Raw genomic sequence first — 22861 nt, 5'->3', positions numbered from 1 at the left:
ACGTTTGCACTTTGCCTTCCCATCTGAGGTGCACACTTAAATCCTGACCCTTTGGCTGCTAAACTAAATTTTCACCAAAACAATGGGGCAATTGGTGCTCTCTTCTTCCTCAGCCCTTCTCTCCTGTAAATGGCATCCCGACTCTGGGCCACTAACTTGGCCACGATGCTGGCTCAATAACTCCAGCCTTTCTGGAAGTTAGAGGGCAGTTAAGTGACCTGTTGCTGGTCCTTATAGTTGGGCAAGCAACATAGTTGCACCCCCTGACTATATCACGTTACACGAAAGGGGCCACACTTTGTCCAAAGCAGTGACTCTTTGGCATCTCTCTCTCCTTTCTCCTGCCTCCCTCCCTAAGGAGATGTGTAATCCACCTAATCCCAGGAGTCTTTGTAGCATCCTCTGCCAGACAGACATTCATGATAGCTGTGACTTACAGTTTCAGTATATTTTGCATATCTACCTAATCTGATGCAAGTGGGAGATTTCTAATTCATTTTCGTCCCTTTGTTGCAATTTTTGCAGATCTGCCACAACATACTCATTTTGCCTGCGAGAATTGTTTGAGTTCAGATACATGCAGACGGATCCAAACTGGTCCAACTTCTTCTATGACCCAGAATTGCAGAAGGTAAATGGCTCTAGCTGGACTTGGCACTAGCTGCTTATGCAGCACTCGCTTCCTTTTTTTGCAACGGCTTCTTGGCTAATGTGCTCCTTTAGGTGGAGGTGGTTTGATTAGCTTGGCAACAGGGCAAGTGGGTTTGAGGGTAGCGCCTGGAACCTGGAGTTTGTGGGTTTTAGGTGGAAAGGGGAGCATATTTCACGGAAACAATACAGCAAGAATGTAATGGGAGGGGGATAGTAAGAAGGAAAAGGTAAGAATTCTCACCTGCCAGATGCCTAGAGCAGGAATAGGGGAAGCTATTTTCCTTTTGAAGGGCTGTTGACCCACTGGAAAAAGCAGTTGGAGGTACAGCATTGCAGGACTGTATAGCTCAGGTATAGGCAAACTCGGCCCTCCAGATGTTTTGGGACTACAACTCCCATCATCCCTAGCTAACAAGACCAGGGTCTGGGATGATGGGAATTTTAGTCTCAAAACATCTGGAGGGCTGAGTTTGCCTATGCCTGGTATAGCTCTTCCTCTCTGCTACCCCACTTACCTCTCTCACATACCAGAGCAGGACTTGGGCTCCTAGGGTCTAGAGGGCCAGAAATTTAGCAGAGCGTCGCAGGTTCCCCACCCCCCAAGCTCTAGAGAGATTTGCCTTCTTTAAGGGCACTGGAGCAATGGCTATTAAACTTTCAACATCCAGAAGACCCTTTCCATATCAACTTGTTCTGCTAAGGAAATGCGGTGTGTGCGTTGCAGAGGATTCTGCATCTTAATCTAGGCCCTGTCCGTGTGTGCTTGAGCATTAACCTCATGCCTTCCTATAGCTGCGCATTGCAGCCACTGCATTGAAATTTGCTGTGGGGACCCTCTTTCCTTGGTGGCTACTGGGCCCATCCTCATGTTGTGCTATGTGACCCTTCCAGCCAGGTGGGCCTGTCCGATGGTTCTTGTTTCTTTAGCGTTGTTAGAACTAGGAACAAAGTTCTCCCAATGAAAGGAGGGTTCTTGCCAGCTATGCAGTTTCTGTAAATAAAAGCACATGTACTAAAGCAACCTGTGAAGTGTTGCTGTTTTAGGTTTTCAGCCGTTCCCAATAACAAGTGGGAAAAGAAAGTGGCTTTACAAAGAACTCCAGCTCATTGTAGCACCTAAAATTGTTCTGACAAACATCTGGATGCTCTCGGTGTAATAGTTTCTGTTCTAGTGTAAAAAAAACCACTTTTGTACTTCTCACCCAGGTGGCGCTTCTGGATTTTGGAGCAACCCGGGGTTTTGATGAGGAATTCACAGACCTCTACATAGAGGTGAGGACTTCTAAAACCTTTTGTGATGCTGTCTTTGTTGTTTTGTGGGCTTGAGAAGCATGTTTGACTTGTAAGTCGCTGGATTGAAAGAAAGCTTTAACTAGCTTTTTAGTTCTTATCCTAGGCAGCCCCAACTTTATTGTTGCATTCTAAACATATTATATTGTTCTTGTGGACAGACTCAAAATTGTTTTTTAGCAAACTGCCATAGGGAAAATATGGTCCTTTCCCAGTGAAATAGGCATTTGTGGCTCAGGACCCAGAGATTTTCTCTTAAGTGGGACTTGTGCAGTGAAAAATGCAATATTTCCCTAGTAGTCTAAAAACAAACGTCATGCTGAGAAAAGTATTCTCTCCCTTTCTGGCAGTATCTGCTCAAGGTAAACATCTGGAGTCTTGAAAAGGGTTCCATGCTGCCAACAAAGAGGAGAGCCCCCTTTTGCTTGCTGATTTTTCATGGGTTGGATTGTGTCCTGTGTTTCAGTTGTAACTAGCCATGTTAAATTAGGGCATCCATTCTCGGTATACCAACACTTATTGTTTCACTGGTAACACAGGAGGGAAAATGACCATTACTAACACTTAAGCACAACCACAAGGACTCCCAATTGGGCATTTAGCTTTGCAACGTGGAATGTTTTCCATTAACTCTGTTCTATCTTGTTTTCCCTTTGTTATTGCCTTCGCTTAAAGCAGTTCACAAACCAATAACTTCTTCATTGACCACTAATAATTAACTGTATGTCACAGACATTACTTCTGCAAATTCCTTGTGCTATTTTTATACAAATAACATGTGAAGACTTGGTCTATTCATTTGTATCATTTATTATTCCTATGATCCTTGTTTATAAAACCCAGTAAAAAGTTACATTAAAAAAGGGCATGCATTCCTTTCATCCTAGTATCACATTTCCGGTCTCAAGTGCAGACCGCTGAAGTTTGTGATCTTTCGAAACTGCTCACGCTTTTTAAAGGCTTCACCGAATTCTTTTTTTGTGGGATAAAAACATGTAGCCTTCCTAGCATTGACCTTGTTTCTGAGTAAAGGATTTTCTTTGCTATTTGAAGTGCTTAATAGGATCAGCTCCCACCTTCTGGCTTTAGAATTTTTCTTCTTCTTCCAATACAGTTAATCAAAGCAGCTGCTGACATGGACAGAGAGAAGGTGCTGAAGAAATCAATAGAAATGAAATTCCTAACTGGCTATGAAAACAAGGTACATAGTAGCACCAAACAATCCACTCTTTGTTTAGCTACCAGTGCGACTTCAGTCTCCTTTAGAAACCTCAGCTAAATAATTACTCCCCTTTTGAAGCTACCTATTTATTGTATCTATAGAACTTAAGTGTCTCTTCCCAATGCCACCATGGGGGTCAACATTAGCTGCAGCTCTTAAGTGGCACATCTCATCACTCCTTCCTTTCAAATCCAGCCTTAATTTGTCATGCAGGATATTCACTCATTCTTCTAATATCTGGGGGTGTGATCAGGGCAGCTGGCTTGAGCCTGTAACGGTGAATGTCTTAAGTTCCCTGCCATGTCTCTGCAAGTGTTTAGCTTGAGATATTGGAGGTTTGGAAGGATGTTTCCAGCAAAGTGTGGATAGTTGGCAAGGATGCAATAAAACACACTTCCCGGGTGTCTCGTGTCCCAGGTTCAATTCCTGGCATCTCTGGGTAGGGCTGGGAAATGCCCCCTGTCTGAAATGTCAGAGAGCCACTGCCAGTCATTGTAGACCATACGGAGCTAGATGGACCAGTGTTCTGATTCAGGGTGAGACAGTTTCCTGTTATTTCTAAGTAGGCTCCAAAGCGTTGCCATTCAAGTTTTATTCTGGTGGATTGCAGTTACGGGATTGGGTAGTTGTGGGGCATTGGAGCTGTCATGGTCACATAGAAGGATGGTGGTAGAGCTGGAAGTATTCTAATTCGAGTGTCCATTGTTGGGGCAGTGGAGATGTTCCTTTGGTTTTTGAGTAGGGTAATCCCATTAGCATTTTCAATATGCCGGTAGGAAGTAACAAAATACCCACTTTGCTGGCCTCTCAATACTCTTTGCTGCCAAAAATAATTTTATTTGAATTTAGATTGACATTTTTTGTATTATGATGCACTGTAATATTGTAGAATTGTGGCCTGGTGAAAACCTGAGATGGGTGCAGTCCTTCATTTTTCTCCCTGAGGAGAAAAATTCCTGTTCAGAGAGTCCCCATTTGAATTAACAATGGAAGTGAGAGGTACCGTATTTTTCACTCCATAAGACGCACTTTTTTCCTCCTAAAAAGTAAGGGGAAATATCTGTGCATCTTATGGAGCGAATGGTGGTCCCTGGAGCTGAATTGCCCAGGGGCCAAAAGAGGACCATGCTTTTTATTTTACAAAGAGAAAAGGGAGTGTTGAAAGGACCCCGCTCAGCAGCTGATCAGCAAGAGATCGGGAGAGAGATAAGAGTCCCGGCTCCCTTTCAGCCCCGCCCTCCATTGTTGAATGTGCTGCAGAGGGAGGTTGTTTGTTTCCCCAGCAACATGTGACTGGCTGATTAGATTATCTGTCTGAAAACTGTAGAAAAGGCTCCCTTTCCTTTAGAAGCTGCAGAAATGTGAGTTCAACCCCATAAAAATGGGGTTTTTCCTCTTTGCTTTTCCCCCTTTGCAAAAAAATATGCAAAACTTTTAGCTGATCCTCAAAAAAACCAGGGCTTTTAGAAGAGGAAAACCAGGAAAAAATTTTTTTCTTGTTTCCTCCTCTGAAAATGAGGTGTGCCCTATGGTCCGGTGCTCCCTATGGAGCGAAAAATACGGTAGTTTATTAAGGGTCAGCAGCTTGGAGAAACATTCTCCTTGCTACCCTTGATCCTATGGGAAGTCTGTGCCACCACATTAGGCTGTGAAGGAAATAGTCCTTGATCTTGTATCTCCTTCACAGTAGCTGTGTTGGGTTGTGGTTTTTATATTTGCTACCTGTGGCGCTTGCTTCTGAATAAACATGCACAGGATTGGAAGTGTTGGGTTCTGACACTGCCTGCTTCTTATACCTGGTGTACACTGTCTTAAAAAGCAAAGCCCATTGATGCCTCCACCACCATTTTGTGACAGGCACCACCTGGTAGACCTGCCTAAAGTCTGCCTGCCTTTGCTTATGAGCAGACAAATAGAACATTTATTCCTCCAGACTACAACTCCTGCAATAATTGACTCTCAGTGCTAAGTGGGCAGAGCCTAGTATTGCTATTTGTGAATGTTTATTCCAGAGCTAGAGAGATTAACTATTCCTGCTGTTCATGGGACCATTCCTCGTCTTCTTTGTGACTTGTAGAGTTAGGAGTTACATGGTAGCTGCCTTTTCACTTTTTTCTCAGTAGAACTATTCAGAACAGCTAATCAGAACCACCCTTCTTTCCATTTTCGTTTTGCTCAGGCTATGGAAGAAGCCCACTTGAATGCTGTCCTCATCCTTGGAGAAGCTTTTGCATCCAGTGAACCTTTTGACTTCGGCAACCAAAACACCACCGAGAAGATACATGGGTTAATTCCAGTCATGCTGAAGCACAGGCTTGTCCCACCCCCCGAGGAGACCTACTCTCTTCATCGGAAAATGGGAGGCTCATTCCTCATATGCTCCAAGCTGAAGGCCCAAATTCCATGCAAGGACATGTTTCAGGAAGCCTACAGAAAATACTGGAGTAGAAAGGCCAAGAAGGAATAGTAGCACAGAACTGTTGAACGCCCCCTTGCGTTTATGGCCAATCACCAAGGTTCTAGCAAACCACAGTGCAGTGTCTTCTCTCTCATACCCCCAGAACACCAGCAGCCTGGCTCCTGGAAGCAGAATACCCGGTTCTAAGGACAGTGTTGTTCTTTTGTTGGACCTTTCTCCTCCACTTTACACTCACCTGATTCCCTGTGTAGCCTCTCTTTTTACAGGAAAATGGTTGTAGCCTAGTGTAGGGATTGTGAGGGAAGGTTAGGCAGCTCTGTATCTCACTGTCCCAGGTATCGGCTCTCTTTTTCAGATTTTAATACTGATAGCTGTGTACCAATTTGTTTTTTATTGAAAACAAAACAAAGCAAGGGGTGGTGGAAAGAGAACCAAAACAAGTTGGCATTGAAATCGTATTGTAGTTCTCCAAATGTCTGTGGTCTCCCCCCCCCTTCAGAGGTCCTTTAATTTTTCTTCTTCTAAGGCAGGATACAAATGATTTCATACTATGAAGTGTAGATTGCCAACACAACTCACAAGAGAATCCTATTTTTGTATGATGCTTGCTGGGAATCCATAAAGGTCGGGATCTCCTGATGGTGCAGTGTAAGATGTGTACATAGCTTATTTTATGCCTTCAGTCTCTTTCAAGGATCTGATAGAAAGTGGTGCAGTGGCATATATAGAATGCCCTACTTTCAAATGTGGCTGCCGTCTGATTCTCTTGAGCTGAATGTATACGCAATGTAGTTAATGGGGGTTCTCTTGTTAAATGGAGGATTAGAGAAGCCAAAGCTCTTAACTGTGGCATTTATAGAAACCCAGCAGTGAAGCTGCACTATCTCCACCTTCATGCCTGCATCTTTGTAATGCGACCTTTCATGGGAGTGGGGAGATTGATACTGCTGTGTTAACAGTGGTGTTTCAAGATTTTGTTGGAAAGCATAATATACATTAAAGTAGCTGAACGCACAACTTTAAGCAATTGGAGGCAACTCGGCAAATGTATTTTGGGAGGGTTTTTTTTGTACAACAGTTAGTTGTAGCTGTACAACTTTCAACCGATTTCCAATAAAGAAGTGCTTGTGCAAAAGGTGGCTTGGCTGTGGTTTACTGACCTGGTAGAAGAAGCAAGTGTATGGGTATTTTTTCACTTCTGCTTACTCTGATTCTGTTCCAGTAATAATGCTTCTTAAGTACTTTGTTTCATAAGCACTATATTCTGCTGACGATTATAGTTTTCACCTTTAAAGCAGGGAAGCAGTATCTGGCTGGGCAGACAATAGGAGTTATCCCATAGCTCAAAGAGATCTTCCACCCATGGTGGAAGTGCACTGGTGAAGACGATAATTCGAGACAAGTTGCAGCAGATTGTATTGTACTGGTAAATTATGGGAATGTCATGCAGTTGTGCCATAAGAATTTATAAATCCTTCCTTGTTGGCTTATGCTCAGCCCATGGTATTCAGGGAATGCCTCTGAATGTAATGGTCCAGTTTATTAGTCATGGCTGCTTATCCTCCATTTAGTTCCTTTAAATCTTGGAGAGATGCATTTCGTAAATTACATGTGTTGCATGAAGAAGTATGTTGAATCAATTTCTGTGTTTGACCCTGAATTCCAGTTTACAAGAGCAAGGGCAAAATTTCCTTGGACCATTCAGATTTTATGAACTTCAATTCATAGTACCACAGTTCGAGGCCTGGCACCATTTGGCCCTATTCGTTTGAATAGTGAGACATTTAACTATCCAAATGCAAATCATTACAAAAGAGTTGTGTTGTTACGATTTTATGAATCGGCCCAAATTGTGTGGCACACTGTTCCATGCAAGTGGTTCATAATACAGCTTCTCTTACCTTTTTGCATGATGAGCACCCGCTTATTTCACATGCTGCATGTGGGAATGCCAGTTAGATGATGGCAAGAATGCAGGAAGTTTACTTACTTGCCCCTACTGTTCAATTAGTTCCTAGTGCTGCTCTTTCAGTGTATAAGCTTCACATTTGAGATGCAAGCCCCCTTTAGGTGTTACTTGTGTGATGGACCTGTTTAGAGCCCTGCCTGCCAGAGCTGCACAACTCCTCCCACTGTTGCCATGTTGGTGCATAGCTTGAGGCCAGGAACCTGCTCTGCAGGTGGTGGCACCTTGGGTGATTTATAACCCTCAGCAATTACGGTTTTCAATTGCATAGAAAGCCTCACAGAGCAGGAGTTAGGTCTCTGCATACATGGCGATGGTGGGAGTTGTGCCACCTTGGCAGGCAGGGCTTATGTACCCAACCCCGTCACATGCATATTGAGCACTGTAGCAAACTTACTTTTTTCTCTGGGCTGCTCTTTGCAGTTGTGCTCTGTTAACTTCGTTTAAAAATGGACTTTATGAGAAGAATAACTGAAGTTTGTATCCTTTTAAGCTTCTATATTTAATTACAGTTAAAATGTTGGCTGATCTGGCATGTAAACCATTTGCAGTTTGAGATATTCAAACTAGAAAATGCTTTTTATGCTTTGATTCTCCAAAAAAAACATTTTAAAGTATGCAATTTGGAGGGAGGTAGCGAAGGTGAAATATGAAGAGATGGTTAAAGCACTGATAAAAAGTATAAAAAGCTGACAAGGGGACTTGTTGAGCCAAACACATTGGATACCAGCTGAGAGCCTGATTGAGCAGATGTAAAACAGCAGCTTTGGACAAGCAAAAATCTTTACTGAAAGGACACCTATTAAACCCAATTTACACAAAAGGTCACTTAAAGGATTTCATTCCTGTATTGGAAAGCAGACTGCTTCCTGTGTCTGGGCAGCCCTATCTTTATGTTCACCTAACCCTCTGTAGGGAAGTTGGAGGGAGTTCTCACTAAAATGCAAATAAGTTAAAATGATTTTTTTAATCCCTGAAGGCCGTAAGCTTTCTAACCGCCTCAAAAGCAGGGCAGGACCCCCCCCCCCAAAAAAAAACTACCTCAAAACCAGTTCCAGTAGGGTTTCCACACTGAGCTATTATAAAAAATAATTTGCATAGAAACACTTACTTTTCTGATCAAGGCACCTGCCATCTGGGAATTGTTTTTTTAGGAAGTTGGATTCTGTCTTAACCCAGCTAATGTCAAGGGCAAATAAAAAAATAGGGGGTTGTATAAGTGCTGTTAGAGGTATTGCCAACCACGCATTAGCTGTGCTGCTGCTGTTTCTTTTGTAAAAAGGAGTTTCCTGGGAAAAACATGTCGGAAATCAGCCAAAAAGGAGAGACCACAAAAACTTCAGTGTGTGAAACGTCTCTTGTGTTGTTAAGTTATCTTTGGAACTAGGCAACATTAACAAGGAAGTTTTCTCTGCTGAGGGTGGAAGAGAAGGAAGTCTAAAGGAATAACCACACAAAGCTATGTGTGGTTAAATCCACTGGTTGCATCCAATCAATGGACTTCACTGTGGAGTTAAGTGTGCCTGATTTTGTGCTGAATAAAATCAGACCCTTCATGTCGTGACTATCACGAGGACAATTATGTGCGCCACTCACAGACCCTTTTGCACAGCCAAGTGCAGGATGTGATGCACCCTTCCCCATCCAATAGCTGTGGCTGTAAGGGTGGAGCATTCTGAAAAGCGAACACTGCATCCTTTCTCTGTGACTCTGGAATCAGAAAAACCATAAAGCTCCTGAACAGGAAATCATGTGGCAGAAGGTTCTTAATGAAAAGCTCAGTTTTCTGTTCAAGAGGAGTTCTATCTTGTGCATCTGAAAGCTACTTACCACAACCTGCTTTTATTTTATTTCTGCTGCCCTTCCTCTCTATAGTTGGGTGCCTGGTTTGTAGAATGCGGTCCTCCTAATTGCCTTCTAGGTCTGAGTTTTCCCCAAACCCAGTGTATTCCTTCTGCATCTCCTAGCTTAGGCCTCCCATAGTTGTATCATCATCAATGGGTGTGATGGCTTGAAGCAGCTAGATGCAGGGAAAGCAATCCAAAAAGAAACCACCTGCTGAAAGGAATAAAACTTTCAATTGCTGAAATTATGTGACTATCCCATCATATCCCCTGCAGCCCCGCTTGCCTAATAAAAACTGGTGGGGTAGGAAAAAAGACAAACCACCTGTATTTCTAATAGTTCCCTGTTTTATTGCAATACATCAAAGTAGGTTAATATTAAGTGTTACCAACATAAAATATTGGTGACCTGTCATTTATTACATCATTGACTGATCCACCTTAAATATTTCTGTGCAATAGACTCTACATCATTGTTCTGGAGCAAGAATCTCTTACAATGTCCTCTACAACATTGAGGGCATAAATCAAAAATAAGAGAAGTGAGAAGAGGCAAAAAGCAGAAATCTTTTCCCCACACGCACACTTGTCAGCTTTTATACTCTAAAACAAAACAAAAAAGTGATTACATCTAGGCCATGCAAAACTGTACAATAATATTACAATGAAAAAAAATCCCTAAAAATATATTTTTAAAAATAAATGATATGAAACCATCATACATAAAAAGGCAGGTATAATTACTGTGAAATACCAACACTGTTTTTGGTTGTGGATTGCTTCCTCATGAGTGAAAAAAATTCTTATGTAGGATGGGAGCATTTATAGAATGAAGAAGACAAGGTGACAAGTCATGTGGAACTGCCTTAATGCACAACATGGTCATAGAAGTTGAAAATCTACATATTTGATCTCTGAAGGCCCCTTGTAGACTAGTTAGAAGCTCAGAACCCTATTCCAGGAAAAGCCTGATGACTATGATTTTGGAATGAAACAGGCTTGTGCCCTTATTAGCCTCTAGGCACAAAGCCTTATTGCACTGGGCTAAACTTTTGTCATGAGCCTCTCAGTGACATTCACTCTGAGGCATATGCACTTCCTAAGGTCTCCAAACAGGGCACCTGTATATGGAACGTAGGTTGGAGAGAGGTAACTTTCACACCTGTGGTGAAATGGTGTAAGGCTAAGAAAATCCAAACAAGCCTGATTTCAGATTCCCAATTTCTTTATGACTTAGCAGGTGGGAAAAAGAATTTGAGGCCCTGCTTACTGTGCACTGGCTAAAAAAAGACAACAGATAATTTTCTCACAGTCGAGACTTTAAAACTGCCACCCTGAATCCAATCACCTACCCAGGTTTGCATCATTTCAGAACAAAAACGTAGTTGTGCTCAGGGTACATCCTCTGGTGAACCTCATGCCCAAAATACATTATTGCATTCCATGCTAATCATATGAAGACATCCTGCTGCGTTCAAATACCTGAGAGAGTAACACAAATATCAACTGTATCCCCCCCCCCGCAAAACCAAAACTGTTCTAAAAAAAAAAATGCAGGTTAGGAACATGAAACACACAAATCAACTTTTAAGAAGCCAGCAAATGAGACTGATTCAGCAGTATAAAAATGGATATTATGACAGGAATGTGTTTTGAAAAGAAAGAAGTAATGATATGTATAGGTTGTGTGTGCTTAATATAGAAAAAATAATGGAGCTGTACAATCTGAAGTTTGTTTACAATCAACACCTGATTTATTGAGCCTCAAGAAATGGGCTAAAAGCGTAAAGAGGCAATGACTGAGGTGTCTGAATTAGCCCAGTTAGGGAAATAATAGCCTCAAACTATGTACACAAAGGTGTCATCAAATGAGTCAGGATTCAATTAGAGACTATGAAAGTGCTTGGAGAAATGTAATTAGGTGTGCCTGGAAACTAAGCAATGCCTATCAATCAGCAAAGCTTAACTTCACCAGCCAACCATTTCAGAGATATGTTTTAAATGCTACCAATGCTCAAATGTGTCCATAATGTACTAGGTATGCATCCTAGGTCGGCACGAAAAGAATACTACTTTTAATTTGTGAAATGGGCCAACGTTGAATAAAATCTAACTCTTAGGATGCTAATTTCTTCTCATTCTTCTCATTCTAGACAAGGTGCTGCCTTGTCTAATTTTCTTTCTCAGATGGCACAGATCAATTGCCACAGGACCCAGCAAGGACTTCTAAGGTAACTCCTGAAGTGGATAATCGCTTGGGCCTACTGTGGATTTCAAGCCCTGGCAGCCTTAACCAGATGACCTATTTCCCACTAGTTGTATTTCAGAAATAACTAAGTCCAGTCTCTTCACAAGTGTATAGAACAGTGGGTGGGCATGAGTGATAATATCACAGGGTGGAAAAGAAGTAGAACCTTTTAGTAGCCAATGCTGAGGAAGTAGTCAATGGATTTTAAACTATGCCTGTCCTTGTGCTCTTAAGACATGCTAGTATCCTGCTCAGCAAAACTGTCAAAACTGGCCGCTATGAAATGCAATTTGCAAATCTTTTGTTTATACCTGTGACAACAAAACACACATCATCAACTTTGAGATTCTTGACAAGCCAAATTCCACAGACAGGATTAGGACACCATATGCATTAGAAAAAAAGCTTTGTGTCCCCCCCACCCACCCACAACTGTTCCCCCCAGTATAAAATAGCTAAATGGTAGCTTGGGGTGTGGCAGTCCACTTAATGCAGAAGACACAGAACCAACAACTAGCAGACTCAATACAGCTAGATGGTGAAAGACAACGCTCTGTATCTCAGAGTACTTCTAAATCAGTACCTTGTATGGTGGTAGCTGACATTTTTCAGAGGGAACCTGGGAAACGCCGTTAGTTGCACTTTTGTTGTTTGGTTGGAATGGTTTGATGATAGCCATGAAGTGTTACCAAAACCCAGAAGACTAGTATTCTAAATTCAACACACACCACCATCCAAACTCTTATCCGCTTGAGCTTGGTCACGTCATAAAGGTAGTAATGATCCCAAGGATTAGAAAAATCACATTCATCTAGTCTCAAATCGCAAACCACACTCAACTTGTTCAAGAAGGAAAAGGAGGAGCCAAGTGGACTTTTTCTGTTGTTTTGTTCTTGCCCCCTATTTGCACGTTGCACTGCTTGCTACTGTTTATTTAGGTGGTGATGGACCTCCACTGTCTGCTCTCTCCAGAGAGGAATGCTTTGCCCTGCCAAGTGCTTCTCTGTGGGATCCAATCGTCACAGTATTTCACGGCAATAATAGCACTAAACACACTAGGTCAGGCCCGGTGGGAGAGCAGGGATGACGTAATAAAACTCTTCAGAATAGGCGTCCTGAACCACCCGGCGTTCTAGCAAATTTTGAAGACCAACAGCACGTTATAGCCTTCAGTGAGCTAGAGCAGCAAGTTATATATTTAAAAGATTCTATTTCAAGACCAGTGCTGTTTGAATTTGACTGATGTAGGCTGATCACTAAAATTTGGAAAGTCAGCTTACAAGCTAGTGGTTACTAGTATTAATTGGCCAGATGAGTTTGGAAACCCAGCCCCAACCCTCCCCAAACTAGTTATCTATTTGTGCTGGCTTTGGCTGCATTTACTTCAGTTTTGCTCGGGGCTGAATACTGATTCTCTGCAAAACTGCCCTTGAGCTCACTTCAGGCTTGTCGACCAGCAGATCATGAGTTTTGCTTGTACAGTGAAGCAGACAGTAGAAGAGGGAGATATAGTTAAAAAGTGAGAATTATGGCTTTAGTTCATCTACCGACAAGAAGGTAATGTTACAGAGAACATTGTGAAGATGGAATCTCCCTCCAGGCTGTTTTTATCCAGTGCCATGTTCTATATCCAGATCACATCCTCAATCCATAGATTATTTAGTATGAAAAAGGGAACAACACAAGTCTTCTTAAATTAAAGGATCTCTTAAATAGGAATCCATCTTTCGCTGCATCACAATGCTTCTTCTTTTATTATATACATATGTACTAACTCTTAATTTTGCGTATTTACTTAAACTCTACTGTAGTAAAATATGCATCATTTCTTTTTAAATCAATAAGGATTTGCTGGCAACAATCAGATTGACATTCAAATAGAGTGGTTGCTGAAAGCGTGCGTTATCTGCCCCTGCAGGGCAAATTTTGCCCCATCACCAGAGATGGGTGGGTGTTGCTGTGCTAACTCTTGAAAAAATACAATGAGATATTGTGTGCCTCAAAGCAAAATCTGGTTCTCTCTTTCAGATTCTGTTTTGGTCAGTCTAATACTACTATGTTTTGTTTGGAACAGTGGCATGGTGTGGAATATACCCATAAAAATGGAAACAGCTGTAACCCTATGAAATAAAATAGATACTAATACAAATACCAATATCTCTTGTATACCAACCCCCCCCCACTCTGCCCTCCTCCAGGTTTTCTCTTGCTTGCTGCTACTTTTGAATGAGGGGGGAGCTTACGCTGCTTGTGTCAGAGAAGACAAGATATACTCTCTTCCCCCCCTCCCTCCCCTAGTCTGCTTTTGGAGGGAAGCTGGGGGGCGATGACAGTGAGAGCAAACGGAGAGTCATGGGGACAGTAAGCTGCTGAGATGTAAAATCTGAGTGCTGAAGCAGTTCATGTGTCCCAACTTGCGTGGTCAGAGCTCTCCAGGGAGAGGCTCTTGGTCTTGTGAGGAGATGGGGCTGGGAGGACTGCTCAGGTTGGAGCTGTTAGAAGCTGTCGAATGCCTTGGAGAGTCAGAGTCCTGCAGCCCAAAAAATGCAAGAGAACATATCAGTGAGTGGGAGCCGAAGAGGAAGACATGGGTGGGAGTAAGGGGAAAGGGTCACCGAGGACAAGAACTGTCTGGAACCAAGTGACTGCCCTGTCCCGACACCCCACGCCTTAGCACACTAGGGAGTGATGCCAACTGCTCTAACTTCTTAAGAGGATGCATCTCATATTGCCTCCCAAGTACAGTGGCTGGGAGAGCTGGCCAGTGAGGGCAGAGCTGGCCAGTGTCCACTTGGGGTTGGTGGGGCATACGGGAGAGAGAACAACAGTAGGTACAGCCAGACTCCAGTTTTGTCCCCATCCTCCCTTGCGGAGTTGTACAAGGAGGAAAATTTAGTAGGCAGTGCCACCACCTGGACTCCATGTAAGGAAGAAGGCAGGGAAGTGTGGCTGAGATTGAGATTGGTGGGGCAGTGCCCCATCTGCCTCCATTGATTCAGGGCTGATTCACATTTTGCCTCCATGCAAGCAATGCTCCCAAAGATGCATAAAGAACATTTGCACACAGATCACTAGCACAATACCAGACAGATACCTGCCAGATATTAATGCATATGCTGGATGAACTTGGAAAGGTGATTAATATTTTTGTGCTTCTAATTGGTTTAAATGTTTTCCCCTTCCGTTTGTTTTCTTTCTCTTGTTTCATGACTTGCAGGAGATTTGTCAGCGGTTTTGTACAAAGGGTATCACTCTGTGTTATTTGTTCTGACATGAACAACTCATACGGATTACTGTAGATTTTTGCAAAACACTCTGCAAAAAATACCTTAATGAAAACATCGCTTAAGGACACCGAATAATATATTGTAGGAACCGGTATCTCCACAGATAACAGCTGAAATTTGTTTTGTGCAAACTGCCGCCAAGGACAGCAGCGTCTGCCACAATCAAAGCAGCCACTGCTGAGAAGGAGTGGCTGTACTCACAGGAAGCTTGATTCACAGAGAACTCTGCTGTGTGAATGCATCCTTGACTGCATCAACTGGCCTTAAGCTGTAGGATAACAAAGCTGCTTGTGGACTGGGCAGGACAATGCCAGTATTCCTCCTTTGGCAACCAGCCGCCTTTATGGCCAGTTACTTCCTGCCCCTGTCAAATTCTACAAACTAATGTGAACCAACATTCAGTAAAAATTCAGAATATAGATTTCCTTATTGCAAAACTAGTATAATAGAATATGGACAAAAGTCAAATTGATTTCAGTGGGAAAGTTAAGCACGTTAAAATATTTCCAGTGAAATCAGTGAGATTAAAAACTTAATTTTGCCTAGATTCAGGCCCTGCTTGGTTACTTATGAGAGGCAGTAGTAATTCTCTTTGATGCACCACTATCACTTCATGTGCCACAGGAAGAAAAATCTGCAAGTGCTGCTAAAAAGTTTATTATCCAAATCCACAGCATTTCGAGTCATACAGACTCCTGCCTTGGGGATTTCTATCATATTTTAAATAGGAAAATACTTTTTCCTTCAGTAAAACCTGTGGTTATTCTTCCAGGGGTCACTGTCCTGTGCAACACTTCTCTATCCCTTTGTTTGAGCACAGCAGAGTAAAGAACTTGGGCTCCGTGGAGCAGCTTCCCTTGCCACCCCTCCCCTGCCACGTTATACCCACCTCTCGCTCATAGTCCCTCGCTGGTGCATCACTGCCTTGGTCCAAACCGCCAGAGGACAAGGAGCCATCCGAAGGGGATGCCATCGGCTGACGCTTTGCTCCATAGCTACCTCCAGAGAATTCCCTCCGCAAAGCACTGCCATTTTGTGCAGATGATCCTAGGAAAGCACCCAGGGATTTAGCTACATAACAAATATGAAGGCATTAGAGCTGTACGCTCTACTAATTGTTTTCCTGAAGCTTAATTTTTTGTTGAACTGCCTGCTTCCGTTTCCCAGCTGCACCCTCTGTAAATTATTTAACAATTATTCATTGACATCCCAACCCCGCCCCCAGCACCAATCTGGTTTTACACTGGGCCAAACCACCAATTATACTAAATGTGTTATTTGACTTCACAGTCTCTTGGCTGCTATTGTTTTAGTAGTGTTTTATTTGTATTTCTTCACATTAATCCCCACCAAGGATCTCAACATAATATGTGTTTTGCATCTTTAACAAACTTCATTTCTGCAAATAAGAATTTCCTCTCATTTCCTTCCTACATACTATGTATTTACTTGGGTATTCAGCCACTCTTGTTATTGTGTTGGAATGCCAGTTTTCAATGACAGTCTTACTGGCTGTGTTCTGCTAGATGTTAATAATGTTTTATGAGAGAGAAAAAACAGTTGTAAGGTGCCTTGAAGTCTATGATTGGAAGGCAGAAGTCAAAGTATTTGAAACAAACAATATTCCCAATATTTTTTTCTGGTATTGGACATGTGTCAGATCTGTGTTGGTGTGGGGTACCTGACCAACACAAGCAGGGGACCATGCCAGCACCGGGGAGTTTCAAAAGTCACTTGAGACACCATGTTTCTTTGCCCTCCCTCCCCAGCCCAGGTTACACTGCCTATATGAAGTCACTTGTATATACATGGACGGACTCTGCATTATATGTCCGAGATAAGGTGCAGCAACTTACTTGCCGCCAAACCACTGCTAGCACTCATGGAGCGTCCGGGTTCAGTGCGGGATTTTGATCGATGGAATACTGACAGAACCACTAAACATGGTCCGACTTTCCTGAGGTCGAAGGTTCTGCAACAAAACGAACAAAGAGAAACAAGAAAGAGGCAAAATCATTTACAGTGGAAATACCAAGGATATCAAACTACAGTCCAAGCAAATGGTCAAACAATGCTTTGGTCTCCAGGTTATCTAGATGGCAAGTAGGCAAGATTGCAGAGGTTACTTTCTATAAATAGCACTGTGGATGGAACCACACAGAATGCCGTCAGCAGCAACTGCAAAATGCTAATTTATATGTGGCAGTAAGCAGCCAAATATGCAAGGTTTTCTCCTAAATTCTGATATTTTTTAGGAATCTGAAACCTATTACACATCCTAGTGTAATGTCTTCAGTGTTAACAGTCCCCATGGATGCAGACAGTTAAGCAATGTAGCTATACAGCCCCTGCTCCAATTATTTACTATCAACAGGGATTTTTACATCTCCCAGTTCTCCCCTCTCTTTACTACATTTCAAGATTCTTTAGTTTTCAAGGACTTTTCTGAAACACATTGAGTAGAAAAAGAATAGGCACTGAATTTATCCCCAGGACCACCCTTTCAGAGGGTTGGAATGATTCATAAACTAACAATCCCTACAAGGTTAGATTACTGCAATATGCTACCTCTGAAGATGGTTCAGAAACTTCAGCTGGTGCAGAATTTGGTGGCCAGGTTGCTCAGTGGTGCAAGATGGTTTGAGCATATTACACCATTCCTGGCCTGACTGCACTGAGTTCTAATTAGTTTCCCAGTTCAAAGTGCTGGTTTTGACCTATAAAGCCTTAAATGGCTCAGGATTGCAATACCTCAGGGATTGCCTCTCCCCATATGAACTGACCTGGACCCTGTGATCTTCATCTGAGACTCTTCTTTGTGTGCCTCCTCCTCAAGAGGTCAGGAGGGTGGCAACACAAGAACGGTCCTTTTCTGCAGTGGCTCCTCTTTTGTGGAATGGTCTCCCTAGGGAGGCTCACCTGGCGCCTGGTTTGTTTCATTTCCCCCCTTGTTTTACTATGTATTTTGTGGTTTTCTTCTGTATTTTTATGCTGTGAACTGCCCTGAGATATTTGGATGAAGGGCGGTATACAAATTTAATAAATAAAAATAATAATTTTTACACGGGCCTTGAAGGATACACTTGTTATCTGTTACTTATTTCAATACCTCTTGATTAGTTCAATTATATTGTGTTTTTATTATTGCACTGATTGGCTTATTGCTTTGTGTACTTGTAAACATATAAACCCTGTGTACAGTGAAGTGACAATATTTAAAAACCCAATTTAAAGGTTAAGGTGAGTTTCAAGTTACATGATTGCCACTTAGTGAAGCTATTTTTTTGAGAGGCAGATAAAAATATTAAATAAATAAAATTAAAATAAGAATAATTTTTCAGGAATTATATTTCATTGCGTTTTTGTTTTGTTTTTTAACACATCAGTAATAAGCACATCTAAAATTAGTACTCTGCATGCATTCAAATTTCTGAAATGCACTCTTATAATTCATTAAACTCCTTTGGGCTTATTGGGATAGCCACAGCTTATTTGATTATATTCAACTATCCCCTGTACAAAATTGGAATAAATGGCATATTTTAAGGTTGTATGAAATAAAAGGTTTTTCTGAGTTTGAGCTGGTGATCTAGGATACATTCTGTTGTTGTTGCATATAACACATGATTCTATAATGCATGCTTCTACCATTAATCTATTGCTTTTCTGCTTTTCTGTTTATGCAATGCACCAATTAGCACCTGACAGGCATAAAGAGCTAGGTAATCTTAATTATTGTTTTCTGCTTCTCTCATTGAACAATTTGTTTGCCACCTCTGCACTGTGTGTTTATGATCCCACTTCTCACTTAAAAGATCAAAGGTCAGTTCCTTGCTTCCCCAAGTCACATTAACAACGTGATCAACAACTCTGGGTATCCTCCTGGTAGGAGAAAACAAAATATTGTTACAGGATGAAGTTGACTGCTAGAAAGCTTTCAACGGATTCACTAGCCACCCAAGCTATCCAGTAAGCAGTGAATCTGATACAGGCTGCAACAATATGCATTCACAGAAGCTGCAACACTGGCTACACAAAACAAATGCTAATGGAATGAAAATGAAAATAGGTACTGATCAGGACACATGAAATTCAGCACCCTGATGTCCACTTGTCTGTCTGTCGCTTAGCTACTTCCGAACTCTCTCTCTCTCATTTTTCCAAAGCTGAGTGCAGAAGAGAGACTGGAAATGCCAATCTTTCATGTCAGAAAACAGGAATCTGACAGTTTAGTCAACAGATAACAAACACACTTATTTGGAAAGCACACTAACTTAAAGTCAAGTAACAGAATCCAGGACAGGGATATAGAATAAACAGTCGTGACTGAGAGCTGGTTCAGTTTCTAATGGATCCTATTGAATTATATGGGCAACATAACAATTTGGGATATTGCAAGGAGGAATGATTTTAGACTTTATTAATATGAATTCTGGAGGATGAGGGGAAGAGTCAATGTGCATTGATACGTAGAATAAAAGAAGAAGTTTGCAAGCCCATCCCCTTCACTCAGAACGATGGGCATTTATATGATGGTGATGATGATAACAACAACAACAACCAACAACAACAACAATTTATTTCTTACACCTTGCCCATCTGACTGGGTTGCCCAAACCATTCTCTGTGGCCTCCAACAAAAGTACAAGAGAAAACCCATCAAGCAATAAACGTGTCCCGAAAGAGGGCTGCCTCCAAATGTCTATGAAAGGTTATAGAGATGTTTAACTCTGACATCTGATGGGCAGGTGTTCCACAGGGTGCATGCGACTACCAAGAAGACCTTCTTCTGCCTAGTTCCCTGTAACTTCATTTCTTGCAATGAGGAAACCACCAGTGGAGCTGGACCTCAGTGTCTGGGCTGAGTGATGGGGTGGAGACGCTCCTTCAGGTATACTGCGCCGAGGTCATTTAGGGCTTTAAAGGTCAGCACCAACATTTTGAATTGTGCTTGGAAATGTACTGGGAACCAATGTAGATCTTTTTGGATTGGTGTTATATGGTCACGGCGGCCACTCCCCAGTCACCAGTCTGGCAGCCACATTCTGAATAATTGTAGTTTCTGAGTCACCTTCAAAAGTAGCCCCACGTAGAGTGCATTGTAGTAGTCGAAGCGGAAAATAAGCAGGGTATGTGCACTCTGGCGAGACAGTCTGCGGGCAGGTAGGGTCTCAGCTGGCGTACTAGATGCGAGTTGGTAGACAGCCACCCTGGACACAGAGTTGACTTGCACCTCTATGGACAGCTGTGGGTCCAAAGTGACCCCCAGGGCTATGAACCTGGTCCTTTAAGGGCTGAGTAACCCTATTTGGCTAGTATATCTAATCAACTGTATAAATGGGTTTTGTTAGGCTGCCATCCTTTAAAGAATTACAGTGTTATTTTCCTGAGCAAAATAATAAATTAGATCTAATGACCACAATCAATTTTAAAACAAGGTGGAGGCAACTAATACAGCTGTGGGAATATGAGAAAGATACACTTGTTTTTATTTGACTAAAAGGCAGAGTCCATTTAATTCTTAGGTGCTCTTTACCTCAAAGCAAATGCTTCACTGCCCTTCCCTAAATATTTGTTAGCTCACTGCTAAGATCAGAGAACTGAGAAAGAGAAGCTTTTCACGTCATGCACAAAAATAAAATCCATGGTTGCTCAAAACAGCAGTTAGGAAATGGTAGTGAAGCTTAACCCTTAAGCATCTCATTTAAAATACCGATGTTATTTTTTTAACGACCAAAGAGGTAAACAAATGAATCTTCAGAGCAAATACATCTCAATGGAAAAAAATACATTTTTATTTATTTATATTAACAATTTATTATCCTGCATTTCTGTCAGCAGGACTGAAATGTCATTCTTTGAAGGTAGAAAATATAAATTTGATTGCAGTTCACTGAGGAGAACTTTTAACTTCAGAAAAGAGAAGCATTTACTTAACAGCCAACAAATGTCTAAGATGCTTTCTTGGAAAATATAGTTTGGTCATCAGTAGGGAAAACAATCTTGTTTACAGGCCAGCCCTTAAAGAATTTGTAGTAAAACTAATGTAAGTTCACATATTGGCAGGAGAATTAGATGAGCTACATGCGAAAGGACACAAACGGTAAACAAACCTGAAGCTCAGCCGCTTGCTCAGCCTTATTGATCTGTTCGGGACTGGAGAGATTTGAGAGACACCTCCCTTTAGACAGGATTGTTAGGCCACAAATAAAAAACATTTTTATGAAGTACTTGACAAAGCAAGAGCCTACTTCTACAGACCTAACTAGAAATAAGAAGAGGCACAGCCACCTGCTCCCTTAAATGGCGCCCCCATTTCTCCAGTCCCGTTTTTATCAGGAACTCCCTTCCCTTCCCGAATCCACAAGGCGCAGGAGTCTCTTGTCCTCTCTTTCAATCCCAGCTGTCCCTGGTGAGTGTGTGGACTATAAAGAATTTAAATAAAAAATTAATTTTTTTTTTTAAATCAATCCCAGCTCAAATTCCATCTCCCAGTTAAGTCTCTGCCTTAAGCTTTTTGCCTTCACCTAACATTTCAAGAAACACACTAAGATTTCCAGAAAAAAGACATGTAAGACTGCTTCTGCATATATATATGCCTCCATCTCCCCTTCTTCCCTCTGCTGCCTCTGCAAGTTGGAATGTAGACTGCAAACTCCTCAAGGCAGGGCAGAGGGTTTTCTTTTTGTTATAGGACCCTGTACATGGATAGTGTGGCAGAGTCATGTAAATCAGATCAGATTGATGTTTCTATTAAGTGGAACAGAATTCTATTACCATACTGAAATGCAGAATTCCAACACTACACACAATGTTATCTCTAATACATAGGCCTCATTCTGTATTTGGCACGCATCCAAATTTCCATCCAACCGTTTAAGTCTTGTCTTGCAAAGAAAATTCATGGGTGTAAGTTTTTGGATACAGCAACAAGCTTTCCATAATTATCAGATAAATCCTATTGAGATGCACCACTGGGCTTCCTTCAAGTCCCCTCTGAATCAATTAATCTCAGTGGACAAGGGGACTGTGGGGAGGCATGCGCAATGTACCGAACATGTTTTAGGACACCAGGTCTCCTCACTGTGGGTCCTTTGAACTGGGAAACTCATGTGAAATTCTCTGGTGAATTTTAGTGGGATTGCAAAAGTTGTTTGAATACTTAGTAATTTGGGGGAAAAGGTCAAGGACTTCTACTTTGGTAGTTGCCCAAGTTAACACCCCTCATTTGGGGGTTACAAAGAAATGTAACTGAAGGGAAGCAAAAGGGGAAAAAGGAAAGATCCAGACACAAATGAAGCCAACTGCAAAGCTGAAATATTGCCAGATATTAGCCAGGCCAAAAAAGAAGGAACACCACACAGTGTTAGTAGCAGGAACACCTGGCTGAACAATTCATACCCTTATATTCATAAAGGCTGGTGTACGAGGGACAGAGCGTAGAGGTGGGGAATATGCACGGTTTATGGAATCACGGGAGAGGAAATTTTCAGCTGAGTTAACAGTCATGTGATAGATGTGCTCGAAGTTGCTTGGAGAAGAGATGAGATGGGAGTGATGATGAGAGGGCGGATAAGGGGAGCTTGGCTATCAAAGACAAGAGAGATACAGAGAGCGAGACAGAGAGAGATAGAGAGACAGAGACAGAGAAAGAGAAAGAGACAGAGAAAGAGAGATAATGAGGGAGGGTACCTGTGATCTTAGGAATACATATCACGGAGCATATGCTCATTAAAAATGAGGCTTGTAAATCAAAAGGCATATTTATCATCTGCATACTGCCTGACCCGTTTCCAGAGACTGCTTTTGTACATACTCAACCACAACAACCATCGTATTTTAGAATCTCGCTCTCCAAAGTACTCATTACTATCTTGAAGAGAGTGAGCAGTGGCATGTGAACTGCAGTCTAGCATATGCCCTTCTCCTGCCTT

The 22861-nt window shown here is 42.0% G+C and overlaps 2 protein-coding genes across 2 annotated transcripts in view; one reads left to right on the top strand and one right to left on the bottom strand.

Annotated features, from left to right (window-relative positions):
• Positions 1-531: 531 nt before the first annotated feature.
• LOC117044161 (atypical kinase COQ8A, mitochondrial-like) lies at positions 532-5829 on the top strand. Its single transcript, XM_033144642.1, has 4 exons — positions 532-631; positions 1858-1923; positions 3056-3142; positions 5343-5829. The coding sequence occupies exons 1-4, from the start codon at positions 578-580 to the stop codon at positions 5628-5630; spliced, it is 495 nt and encodes a 164-aa protein (XP_033000533.1). The 5' UTR covers positions 532-577; the 3' UTR covers positions 5631-5829.
• Positions 5830-12559: 6730 nt separating this feature from the next.
• The window catches only part of CDC42BPA (CDC42 binding protein kinase alpha), a 150449-nt gene continuing 140147 nt past the window's right edge, over positions 12560-22861 (bottom strand). The window contains 6 exon segments of the mRNA XM_033144641.1: positions 12560-14104; positions 14106-14170; positions 15817-15974; positions 16784-16839; positions 16841-16899; positions 22329-22514. Of these exon segments, the coding sequence (XP_033000532.1) occupies positions 14041-14104; positions 14106-14170; positions 15817-15974; positions 16784-16839; positions 16841-16899; positions 22329-22514 (588 nt within the window). The 3' untranslated portion in view covers positions 12560-14040.

This window comes from Lacerta agilis, chromosome 3 (assembly GCF_009819535.1).
Source record: "Lacerta agilis isolate rLacAgi1 chromosome 3, rLacAgi1.pri, whole genome shotgun sequence".
Lineage (NCBI taxonomy): Eukaryota > Metazoa > Chordata > Lepidosauria > Squamata > Lacertidae > Lacerta > Lacerta agilis.
This window is presented reverse-complemented; position numbering and strand designations above follow the sequence as displayed.